The 12,392-nt window shown below is 33.9% G+C and overlaps 1 protein-coding gene across 1 annotated transcript in view; it reads right to left on the reverse strand.

The window, feature by feature from the left end:
* The window catches only part of LOC101491113 (elongation factor G-2, mitochondrial), a 14,651-nt gene extending 3,822 nt beyond the window's left edge, over positions 1 to 10,829 (reverse strand). The window contains exons 1-15 of the mRNA XM_073366095.1: positions 10,325 to 10,829; positions 8,396 to 8,617; positions 7,888 to 8,009; positions 7,605 to 7,755; positions 6,162 to 6,233; positions 5,143 to 5,238; positions 4,280 to 4,368; positions 4,112 to 4,178; positions 3,609 to 3,647; positions 3,311 to 3,371; positions 1,973 to 2,082; positions 1,798 to 1,872; positions 1,646 to 1,714; positions 1,426 to 1,547; positions 1 to 20 (exon numbers count right to left, since the gene is read on the reverse strand). Of these exons, the coding sequence (XP_073222196.1) occupies positions 1 to 20; positions 1,426 to 1,547; positions 1,646 to 1,714; positions 1,798 to 1,872; positions 1,973 to 2,082; positions 3,311 to 3,371; positions 3,609 to 3,647; positions 4,112 to 4,178; positions 4,280 to 4,368; positions 5,143 to 5,238; positions 6,162 to 6,233; positions 7,605 to 7,755; positions 7,888 to 8,009; positions 8,396 to 8,617; positions 10,325 to 10,732 (1,723 nt within the window). The 5' untranslated portion in view covers positions 10,733 to 10,829. The remainder of the gene's footprint in view (positions 21 to 1,425; positions 1,548 to 1,645; positions 1,715 to 1,797; positions 1,873 to 1,972; positions 2,083 to 3,310; positions 3,372 to 3,608; positions 3,648 to 4,111; positions 4,179 to 4,279; positions 4,369 to 5,142; positions 5,239 to 6,161; positions 6,234 to 7,604; positions 7,756 to 7,887; positions 8,010 to 8,395; positions 8,618 to 10,324) is intronic.
* Between the last annotated feature and the right edge of the window lie 1,563 nt (positions 10,830 to 12,392).

Raw genomic sequence — 12,392 nt, forward strand, 5'->3', positions numbered from 1 at the left:
CAGGAAGTGGTTCAATATACCTGCGACCATATTGAATATAATATGTCAAGTGATGGAAGGAGATATTGAAAGATGTTATATCACAATTAGCTTCTCTACCAAAATGAATTGAAAAAAAAATTACATAACAAGATAACATATATGATCAATCTGGGTAAACCAAATTTGTGTTCAAGAATATAGCTTGTCCAAGTTGCGGGGTAGCAAATAGCGTAGCGTATTGGCCAACTGCCAAAATGCTATATAATTGTAGCGGCTAATGGTATGGCCGCTAATAGAACAGTAATTCAAGAATGGATAGAATATGTGAATTGTATTGAATAATGATGTCAATTACAGATTTGGAAAAAGAAAATCTGATAGAAAGTATCCTATCAGCCCCAAAGCCAATGGCTCCCTTCACCAAGAATATCTTGATGATCTCACTCTCTTTCTATGACAGATTATTTTCACACACCCCTCTCTCTCCCTTTCCCCCTATATAACTAACTACTCCTTTCCATAACCATGTTCCCTTTTCCACTATATAACTAACTACTCCTTTCCATAACCACGTTCCCTTTTCCACTATATAACTAACTGCTCATTCCATACCCACATTCTCTGCCAACTCAGCTTCTTTTCTTCCCTTGTAACGTTTTCTATGGTAAACCCTCCACTCATTGGGCCTAGCCCCCTTATCAACCAATTATTGGCCCAATTCTTCCCCCTCATTCCTATCAGCCACTACGTTGAAGTCTAGGAAAACAATACAAGCACTTTATACCATACAAGCAGTCAAGCACTTTACTGAGGTGTTAGCTGAGTAGCTTGTGCAACTATAATTGAAATGTATTCACATGGTTTTACTGAGCAGTTAGTGAGGCTTAATCAACTGGTAAGCAGTAACTGATCCACTCTATAAACACTCTCCCACATGCACTATGGAAAACATTAGCAACAAATTCAGAAATATGATATCACAGATTCTCGATGCTAGAGTTATAGGAAGTGAAAGAACAAAGACTTTGAATAATGAAAATGATTTTTGTATGATTGATGATTGTGATTTATGCGGCAAAAAAGACTAAAAGATAACCTTTCTATATACATTAATTCAAGACTCAAAAAGAATCTAATTAAATAGGGAAATACAAATACATCAAGATAATAGCTAATTAATAAGGAAACTAATCTCAAGAGATAATTCTAGAAAAGAAATTGATCCTATGAAACAATTAAATATATCAAGATATTATAAGATATTCTGTATCTTCTAAATTTAACACACTCATTTTCTCTCAGGCTCCTTTCAAACCTTCCATCATTGTCTATCATTTTCTCAAATCTCAAAAAACACTTTCTATCAGCAGAACTGGCCACTTATATTGAACTTTTATGAAATTGATAATGTGAATAAAATAAGAATGATTAGTCTATACTTACCCAATCACCCGTCCATATTGTCCTTGTCCTCCTGTTTGCTTCTTATGTAAATAATCAAAATCAGCACGTTGAGTAACAGTTTCTCTGAAGTTTACACGGGGCTTTCCAACTGAAGCATCAACCTTAACAGGTAAAGATATAAGAATGAAACTTCAAATGTAATCATTTGGCAAGCATCAACAATAAAGGAAAAAATGTACATGTTGAGTAAAAAGGGTACCTTGTACTCCCTCCTAATACGTTCAACATAGATATCTAAGTGCAGTTCCCCCATTCCAGAAATAATTGTCTGCACACAGGTATGTTAATGTCAATATAAGAACAATAATATTGTCAATTTAATGAGGAAGGTATTAAAGGGAAAAGGACAACCTGCCCACTCTCTGGATCCAAGCCAACACGGAAAGTAGGATCCTCTTTTTGGAAGCGGTTCAAAGCTTTTGAAAACTATTAGCAATACATGGAAAAAGCCAATTGTGTTATACAATATACAACTTTTCAAGCTGAGATAGCAGGGTTGGCATGTCATACAAGAGAGATTACTCACTTGCCCTCCAGAATCCTTTGAGACTGGCTGTACAGCTAATGACATCACTGGCTCAGGAACATTCATAGAAGTCATGGTGTATTTAACTGACCCATCGGTAAAAGTATCACCTAAAGACCAACAAAAAAACATTAATGCCAATAAAAAATTAAAAGAACACAGTTATAAGCAGAAATAAATAAGAAACAGAGATTGTCTCAACAACACATCTTTATTGTAAATAAACCAGAAAGAACTACATGGAAGATCTACTGTTGCTAATGCTCCAACATATAATTAAATGTGTTCATCATCCTAAATTCCTGGGGAGGTGCCCTTGGAGATTGAACACAAAGGCCAAATTGAATGACAGTCAAATTTGATCAAAATAAACATTTCAATGTTCTCTGACGCTAAACTTTGGAATTTTTCAGTCATCTATAGCAGAAAATGATAGATGTTTGTTTGATGTTCTTAGAAGAAAAAATGCCATGTCCCCTTGAACTAGTTACTTTCCATACATGTCAGTGTGGGTAACCTAAGTTGTATTGGTAACCTTGTGTTAGGCTCTTTGTTGAGCACACGTGTAATCGATCTCTGAACTGAATGCTATCAGTTGAGGTAATGTAATTAGGGAAAGTTCAGCTCTCAAACTGTATTATACTGCAACAGATTCAAGTTGATGGAAAATACAATTGCAAATTCAGTTCCGAATATTTTCTCCAATATTCTCATGCAAACTTTGACTTTCTCTCAGTTTTTCTTCAGTTCTTGAACAATGACATCAAAATCTACATTAAGAATAAGAGACAATTTTGTTGCGGTATGCAGTTTATGGGGTTCTCTTACATATTTGTTGAAGAGGAATCCTAATACTTTAAGGACATGTTTCCTTTAGATTTAAAATGAGATTGAATTGTGTTTATGACTTGATGAGCATTCAATATTGGAGCTCTGCTTGTGGTTGTTAAAAGGGAATGTGAATGTTTATTTCTGACAAGCAGAAAGGTTTCATAGTATTATTGTATTCACAACCTGCTTTGCTCTTTATTTTTTGGAGTACAACTGAGATTGAATTGTCACATGAGATTGAATTGAATTGTGTTTATGACTTTGAATTGAATTGAAATTATTAATGTACTACTAGTTCACATAGCTTTACCTTTACTCTATTTTCTGTTTAGCTTCTAGAACATTCTGCCACATGGCAGCTCTGTTAAAGAGTTAGTTACAGGGGTGTAGGCTAAGCCCCTTAGGAGTGTAGGATAAGAACTCCTAATCAGCCAAAAATAATGACAAAAAAGAGCAATATAGAATTTAGAAAATACACAGGCTCAAGCAATGAGGAAAAAAAAAAACCTGATGCACAATCAACACCAAATACAGCAACTATTTGGCCAGCATGGGCCTCTTGAATGTCCTGTAGAAGAAAAATCCTCAATTAGAAGTTTAAAAAGAAATGGCACAGAATAACTGAATATTAAAAAAAAATCTACGGAATAAATTTAGAAGAGACAAAACCCTGGAAGTTTTCCTTTCATCTGCAAAAAAAATATCCTATAACTCTAACTCCCTTATAAATAAATAACAATTGCTCATTTCAGGAGGCATTTAATTTGTTAGGAAGATCATCACTATACTGAATCTAAAACCAAACCTCCATCTCATCAGAATGCATCCGAACCAAACGAGGAACCTGCATTGGCAAAACAAAAGCTTCAACCACAAATTTTTAGTCTCCAAATGTCATACAAAAAGCAGGGACATGGCAATGATATAACTCGGGAAGAGCACTGCATTTAATTATTAAGTATGTCCCCTTTTTCTGTTCAGATTTCATTCAGAACAGAGGATTAATTTTCTTTCTCCCTCGTTCAATTCTTGTATGTTGGTTCTTAACAGAATTTGAATCCATGCACTTAGACTTAGACATTCGAATCCGTGACGAACTAGTAGAAATGTAGAATATCCATGCATATGAGACTAAACTAATGTTAAATAATAAACTGTAGAGTTGGGCTAAACATTACTGTAGATGGTTTTTGAAAGAAGAAAAATCGTAAATAAATCAGTAATAGAATAATGGCTCTATACTTGAACGGAAAAACATACATGTAAACAAGACTAATGCAATCAAACTAGAGCAATGAAAAACCTTACCTTGATCTTCTTGCCAGTGTTAACATTAATAATAAAATCACCCTTCCGAATGATACCCTCGTAAATTCTTCAACCAAATAATAAATCCATTAGCTTATGTGAAATGTATACCACAAATTTGAAATAAATATACTATTAATGGAATTAACCTCCTAAGGTGTGAGGTACCTTAGATATGTTAACTGACCAAACCGCCCTTCCTCTAACTTGAAAGCCAATGCTACAAGTGGCCCATCAGGACTTCCAGATAGCTCAACCTAGACAAGTATAGAGTATAAACTATTAATAACCAGTAACTTTTTTGTTTATTTGGATAAAAAATATATAGCAAGGCAACCACTATCTGATAGACATGCATATCACAACATATTATGATTGTAATCTCTGGATTATGAGTTTGCAGAAAACAACCCAAGACAATTTCCATAATCATATGATTTCATTATATTTCTGCTAAGAAAAAGCAATCAGCTTGCATTAAACCCAGGCTGGGTCTGTCAACCTGAATGCAAGAGTTACTTTATACATGGTATTTTCTCATTTTTAAAAGCAATAGCAAGGGCAACTGAGAAACTCCTCCCAAGCTTATATAATGGCACCCACCTTGTTACCTCAACTTTGAATACCAAACTTTATCCTCAAATTTTTTTTATCTGAAATAGAATTTTATTGGGAAGAATGGACATAAACCTTTAGATTTAACATTTTAATATGTAATGAACGAGTATTATCAAAATGTAAATATTGATTATATTGATTGTTAATTTGAACTTTGGGGTTTCATTCTTTTCTGGCATGTCACTTATAATATTACCTAGATGCATTATAATGTTTACTACTGATATTTTACACTTTCTGATACGATTCAGTTCAGTTATGTTTTATTATATAGAATACACATTCAACGCAATTTTAATAATGATTCTTAAAATTCATGATTGAAGAAATTCAATTCACAATTTAATTTGAAGTTTATGATAATCATGATAGATCAAAGTAAAACAAGGATCAAGATTATATGAATGAGGTACCTTCTCCTCATTCTTAGATTGGTCGAGAGCATAACTACTAACTTCCATTGGACATGGCAAATAACTAAGTACACCATCCAGAAGTGGCTGTACCCCCTGTATCAGTAGAGGAAGGTTAAATATATAAGGGATATAATGATTCAAACAGTTAAACAGTATACATGATATTTAGGATGTTCAAGTTCGGACAAAACTGATAAATGTAGTTTGGGTTTGCCAACATGTGTATGCATGCATGAAAGAATATTTTGGGGAGGGGAGTTGAAACTTCAGTAAATGGGTAAGAATGCCATCTAGATAAATTGATGATTCAAAGATTCATCATTAAAACAATTGATAGAATGAGTTTATGAAAGCATGAAGAATTTTAAGATAATACAAACAATATTGCACTCAGGCAATTGGTTATAAATAAATGAGAAAATGAAATCAAACAAACAACAATCAATCAAAGAATTTCAATAACACAGGAAAAAAGTGTTCAACTTTCAAAAGACAAATCGATCAGGGATTAAAGAAGGTGACAAAGGAAAAAACTGTGTGTGAAAATTTCCACTACATAATCATTGCAAGGAAATGGAGAAGCTGATATTTTGATATTTTTAAAACCTTAGTAAAGTTTGGTTGTTATCAAACTAAGATTCTTCTTTCATGTTATTAATTGTTTAATTATAAGGTAACTTTTATTGAAGCTGAGCCTTGACCTGACATGTCACCAAACCCAAAAAAGCTTCCAGTGAGGCATGACATTAATGACTGGTCATATGGATGCACACTCATAGCCATTATGATAGTTGTATCACAGAAAGATTGCAGACAAGAATGTTACAAATGGATCCAATTTTAAAAGTAAATTCATCAATGACGCAAACTAAAATTACACCATAATCAAGTCAAAAATCAATGAAAAATAAAACTATGCATCAATGGTTACCAAATGATGGGAACAAAGAAGGCAGTGACTATGCAGCATGAATGTATACATGAAGTTACAAACGGAAGATGAGTTCAATGGTTACCTTGTTTTTGAAAGCACTGCCCATGAATACTGGTATAAATTTCTGTGCTATGGTAGCCCTGCGAATTGCTCCCTACACAAAATTAATAACTAAAAATTATAACTACAAAATATATGTGGAGTGACAGGTAGTGCAGGTGGAGGCCTAGGAAGTGATATTCATTTATCATTAGAGTAGTGGAAACTGTTAGAATTCAATGTTAGATTTAAGCACAAGTATAATCAAAATTATTATATCTTACTGAGTTATATGTGATTAGTTCCATTAAGCTCAACTGAAGATGATTCCTCTTCTAGTTAACAACGTACATAGTTTAAATTTTTATTATAATATGGACTGATTAGATACAGTTTTACCTCAAATCCTTTCCTAATTAAATAATGTGTCGGTGGTTTAATGATTCCATCACACCATTGTGCTTCACCAGTGGTTTTGAACTGGTTTTCTACACCCTGGCCGTACAAACAACTGCCCCACCACTGGCTGCAATTTTCAAACTACCTCACCTCATTGTTCCAGGGCCAACCAGAAATTCCATCTCGGTCTGATTCATGCCTTGTTCACACACACTTTTCAGACCAAAACCTTTAAGTGCATCGCCCCAACTTCCTGAGCCTTAATCTGAACCAAAACCAACATGTCTACCTCTAGCTCCGCCTTGATCACGTATGAAAAATTGGTAAGTGCAGCAAATTACTCCTTTTGTGCTGCTGCTGAGGAGTCATGGTTTAAAGTGTAGGGAGGACCATCGTGATCACTCCTCATCAAACAAGCCAAGGATATTCCTACCCAGGACCAAGATAGGTGGAAATAAATTGAAGGTAAACTTCCCTTCCATACCCTTTTTTGGTTAAAATTATACATGAAAAACATCAACAGATGACTGATGTGTCAATCATACAATACTCAGATTGAACTATGCACATGTAGTTTCCTTCGTAGATATATGAATCAAGGGAAACTGGGATCTGTGAACAGATTTTCTGTTAAAAGCATGAGACCATTACAACCTAACACGTCTATATCAGTTTTTATGCACCCCTAGAATGCTCCAACCACAAGGTCTTGGATTTTCTGTTAAAATCATGAGACCATTACAGCCTGATACGTCCATATCATTTTTTTATGCACAGCTAGAATGCCCAAACACGAGTTCCTCAAAATACTCAGAGAACAGCTCATGAAACTAACTGCTAAAAGTAGAATAATATGATGCATTTCCCACTTTTATCAATACACTCTATTTGATTGGTTGAAATTCGTATGAGCCCCACAAAATTATGTGGATCCCATTTAAATTTGGTGGGACCTACATAAATTTGAACCAATCAAAGAGAGTGTGTTAGAAAGTGTGTTACAGAGTGTGTTGTTAGCATTACTCTCCCATGAATCAAATAATTTTCATGCAAAATTCAGGACAAAATAAAACTGTTACCTACACACCTCTAGATCAGCAGCTGAAATGGGCTCATCACTAAGAAAAGCTTCAGCAAGTATATCATCAACCTCTGACACAGTCTCTATGAGTTCACGTCTTTTTTCTGCCACCAAGGCTTCCATATCTGAAGGCACTTCTTCAATGACAATTTTTTCGCTGAAATAAGCAACGCTAGAGTAAGATGAAGAAATATGATACAGAAGACGTAGGCCTAGGAACAAATAGAGCAGCATTTTGAAAATATGACGTAAGCTTAGGAACAAATAGAGCATAATTTTGAAAACATACCCACTTGAGCCATGAAAATAATAGGCCTTTAACTTCACAAGATCAATGAGTCCCTTAAAGTTCTCTTCCAAGCCTATCGGAACTTGAATTGCAGCACTATGATGCCGAAGCTTAGATCTAGCCTGAAAATATAGAACAAATTGGTCTCAAAATGGAAAACCTTTTATTTGATAAATAAGGATGAGAAAGAATTTAAAAAAAAAAAAAGAAAGCTAATAATAAATGATAAGTAAATGAATAAATAGTAGAAATCGTCAGGTCATAAAACAAATTCTATAGTTTATGCATCATTTGATACAAAGTTTTAATTTAAGCTACTATGTATGCATATAAAAATTGATACAAAGTTTTGATAGAGTTTCAAACTCAACCTTTTTAAAAAATAAAACTTCATTAATTTCATAGATGCCACTGGACAACCTCTTTTCAAACTAACCAAAGTTGTGTAAATGGCAATATAACAACGAAATTTATGATCTTAGCAAACCTCCATAAATCTCAGACACACCTGATTTAAAACTTTCCATGGATCAGCTCCCATCCGATCAAGCTTGTTTATAAATGCAAGTCTTGGAACCTCGTATCTTCTCATTTGCCGATCAACAGTAATTGACTGACTTTGCACCCCACCAACACTACAAAGAACAAGAATGGCACCATCAAGGACACGCAAAGCCCTCTCAACCTCAATGGTGAAATCAACGTGACCGGGAGTGTCAATTATGTTGACCTGCAACATAACATTTTGCATAAGTTTCAATGTAAATGAACACAAGAAAAAGACATTATCTGAAGCAGTTTGAAGAATATATCAGGTATATTGTAACTTCCAGCCAATACTGCAAGCAAGAAAAATAGGTAGTCTTTATATAATTTACCCGTTTTAGTTATGTATAACTAAAAGCAGAAAACATCTTCAACCTTTTATCCTTCCTCTATGAAGACAATTAATCACTAAAAGTAACTAACACTGATTAAGATAACTGTACAGCATTCAAATCTCATACTCATCCCTCAAACAAGGAGAAATTTCTGACTCGTCATTCAATTCTCCATTCATTTCTCAATACCAAATACCCTAAATTTTAAAATAACGGTTCCATTTCAAAGAGCTAAATACTAATACTCATGCTCACAATCCGAGTTTATCCAGATCCTTGAGTTTGAAAACTTCGGTCCTATCAGGGGTGGAGCTTAGTTACAAAAGGGGGAGGCCACGGCCACCCCAAAATTTTCTTCTTTGCTAAAAATAGGTATGCATACACTAATATTTATCTATAATATATGGTATATACAACCAATGTCTCGCTAACAATGTCAAATTGTAGAGTGACTTAGTGGTAACGGAGACTTTTATAAACCCTATGTCCCTTGTTCAACTCTCCATGATAGTGATTTTTGTTATTTTTATTGTAAATATAGTAGTTTGTTTGACAAAATTGTAAATATTTAGGTTCAAATTAGACACTTTTAATACAAAATTAGAATTACCACTATACTAAAATCAGATATATGAGATTAATTGAAAGTATATTATATATAATCTATTTTATTTTGGCCCCCTCAATAAAATTTGTCAAGATCTGCCACTGGGTCCTATCCTATCTTATGACGTAAGGCACTTTTAAGTGTTTGGGAAGAGCTTATAAAGTAGCTTATGACATATGTCCATAAGTTATTTTTATCCTATTTTCGTAACCTTGTATAACATAATGGCAAATTGATATGCCTTTCTTCAATTGTAGGAATAGCTTATTTATAATCTCTTTTAAGATATTTATCCAAAAATGCTCCCAAAGACTCACTACTAATTGAATCACTTTATCCTCTCTTTTTGACAATCATTAATCATTAAAATTCAAGTAATAATTATTATAAAAATAGTATAATAATAGTAACAATAGAGCACTCATATATCCCACCTTTGTGGTCTCGAGTTCGAATTCAGCTCTGCAGCAGCATTAAACTTAAAACTATTGAGGAAGGGTTTAGTCACTCATATAATAGTATGTACTCCCGAGGATTAGTCTCCACAGTTGCATACAGGCCCGTTTTATACCAAAAGAAAATATTGCACCTTTAATTTTATTGACCCCTATTGCTTCAAAAACACACTACACTTCAAAATTCAATTCACTTTGAACTCAAATAAAATCTCATACTCCTAATCTCTCCCAATTTTACACTTTCCTGCACTCTTACAATGCTTGAAAAGCTCAATCCCCTTCCAAAACCGCTCACTGTATTTCACTAAAGCCTCCAAGGTGTCAACTTCGTACTAAGAGCTAGACATTGTAATCTCAAGCGACAGAGTTCAAATCTTGTATAGCACAGTTGTAAAATGAAACTCACTCTATTTCACTTTACTTGGATTCAAGTTAAATTCAGCAGCAACAAAAAACAGTGCATAGTTAGTTACAAAGCAAGTACACAGTACCTTATAGTCTTTCCAAGTACAATAAGTAGCAGCAGATTGAATAGTGATTCCCTTCTCTCTCTCCAAATCCATGGAATCCATCTTAGCACCAACGCCATCCTTTCCCCTCACCTCATGAATCTCATGAATCCGACCAGTGTAAAACAGTACCCGCTCCGTCAACGTCGTCTTCCCGGAGTCGATGTGCGCCGAGATCCCGATATTGCGTTGCCGTTCCATTGATTCCTTCCACCACGGCTCCTTGTCGTCTGCCGCCGCCTTCGCTCGCGCCACGTTCCCCGCCGAGAATTGTCGAAAATGGAAGGCGCCTCCGATTAGGGATCCCGCCGGCGATGGAGAGACCGTGGAAGAGGAGGAGGAGAGTGCGTATAGAAGACGCTGCGCGGAGGACCTTGAGAAGCGTGCCATGGTGGGGTATCAGGGTTTTCGGCGTTTCAGAGGGTTTGAAGAATTGGAAGCATAAACCCTTAACACAAGGAAACGATGAAATTCTAACGGGTCGAGTTTGTTACATGGGTCGGGTTGTTTAACGATAGGATGAAATTCTAACGATCTAACGGGTGAGGTTTGATAACCTTGAGTTACAGAATTAAGCAAAAGCATTTTTTTTTTATAAAAGAAAGAAAAATAAACGTTTTTTGTTATGAAATCAACAAAAAATAAAAGAAAGATAAAATATAAAAAGAGATAACGGTGGAAGATAGAAAAAAGAATAATATATTATTATATTATTCATTTTAATTTTGAACTATTTACAATGAAATTGAGTCTTAATTTTTAAACCAAAATAAATAAATAAAAATTATAATTGTAAGGATCAAAGACATATTTAAACTTTTTTTTTTTTTTTATCTAGGGTTTAATTTTGAATTGGAGTTTTTTATATTTTTGAATTTTGATTTTTTTTGATAGGTTTAATATGAAGAAGATGAAAATGATGATAAAGATTGTTATGAATTTCTTAATTTAATAAAATAAAAAGTTAAAAAAAAATCCATAAAAATGTTGACGGAACTTGCCTCAATATTCTTTACTAAAAAATGGAAAAAAAAATATTATTATCATGGAAGCGTTTTAAAAGATAAATGGTCTATATGTGAAAAATGATAAAGAGCCTAAGTGTTATAACTAAATATGTTAAATGATAAGTCGTGTAGTTTTTTTCTATTTTATATTATTGCCAATTTAGTCAAAATTTATAGAGTCACACACATAGAACGATTAATCAAAGAAATGATATTTTAATTAAATTATAAATAATTAAAATATAGAGAAGATTGGACGTGTACCGTACAAGGTCCACTAGAGCAACACAATAAGGGTGGGAGGCATATAGAATCAAGTATTGTGTTCCTTCCTCTCCTCTAAAACTCAGTCGCCGTCATGTCTCCCTCTTTGTAGCTGCCACCCAACACGATGTTTTTTAATGATAATGGTTTGTATGGATTGCGTAAAGGTGTTTCTCCTTTGTATGTGATCATTTTATATACGTTTTAAGAGGTAAACATATAAACTTATATGTGAAGTTTTTGTGCTTGTGTGGTCAATGGCTAGGGGTTTATTCCACTATTAGTTTTGTCCTTTTAATGTCGATCTCACAAAAACCCAACATATACTACCTTAGCCGAATCTTAAATGATATTGAGAGCATATACACTCCGATGGAGAAATCATATTTATCTTTGTTTTAAGCTCGTACTAAACTTGAATATTATTTATTATCTACAAAAGTACTTGTCATATGGAACATTGCTATTGCTAGGTATTTTCCTAATAGATGTGTATTGCAGAGATGACTAATTGTTGTTGTTTGGGGATTTATGTGACACCCTCAACTCTAAAATAACATATTTAATGATTTACTAGATTTTAGTAAATGAATATAATAGAGGAGTTTCAAAAAAATTCACAAAGGTTTAAGACATCACATGCATACACAACGTAACTCATATTTAAAGGGTTAGATAAAAGTGAACATAGTTAATTCTATCAAACACGTGGAATAAACATTCTAAAAATTTAGACATGTATAAAATATTGTAGAAAATAAGAGTAATAACCAACCTCT

The sequence above is a fragment of the Cicer arietinum genome, chromosome 3, assembly GCF_000331145.2.
Source record: "Cicer arietinum cultivar CDC Frontier isolate Library 1 chromosome 3, Cicar.CDCFrontier_v2.0, whole genome shotgun sequence".
Classification (NCBI taxonomy): domain Eukaryota; kingdom Viridiplantae; phylum Streptophyta; class Magnoliopsida; order Fabales; family Fabaceae; genus Cicer; species Cicer arietinum.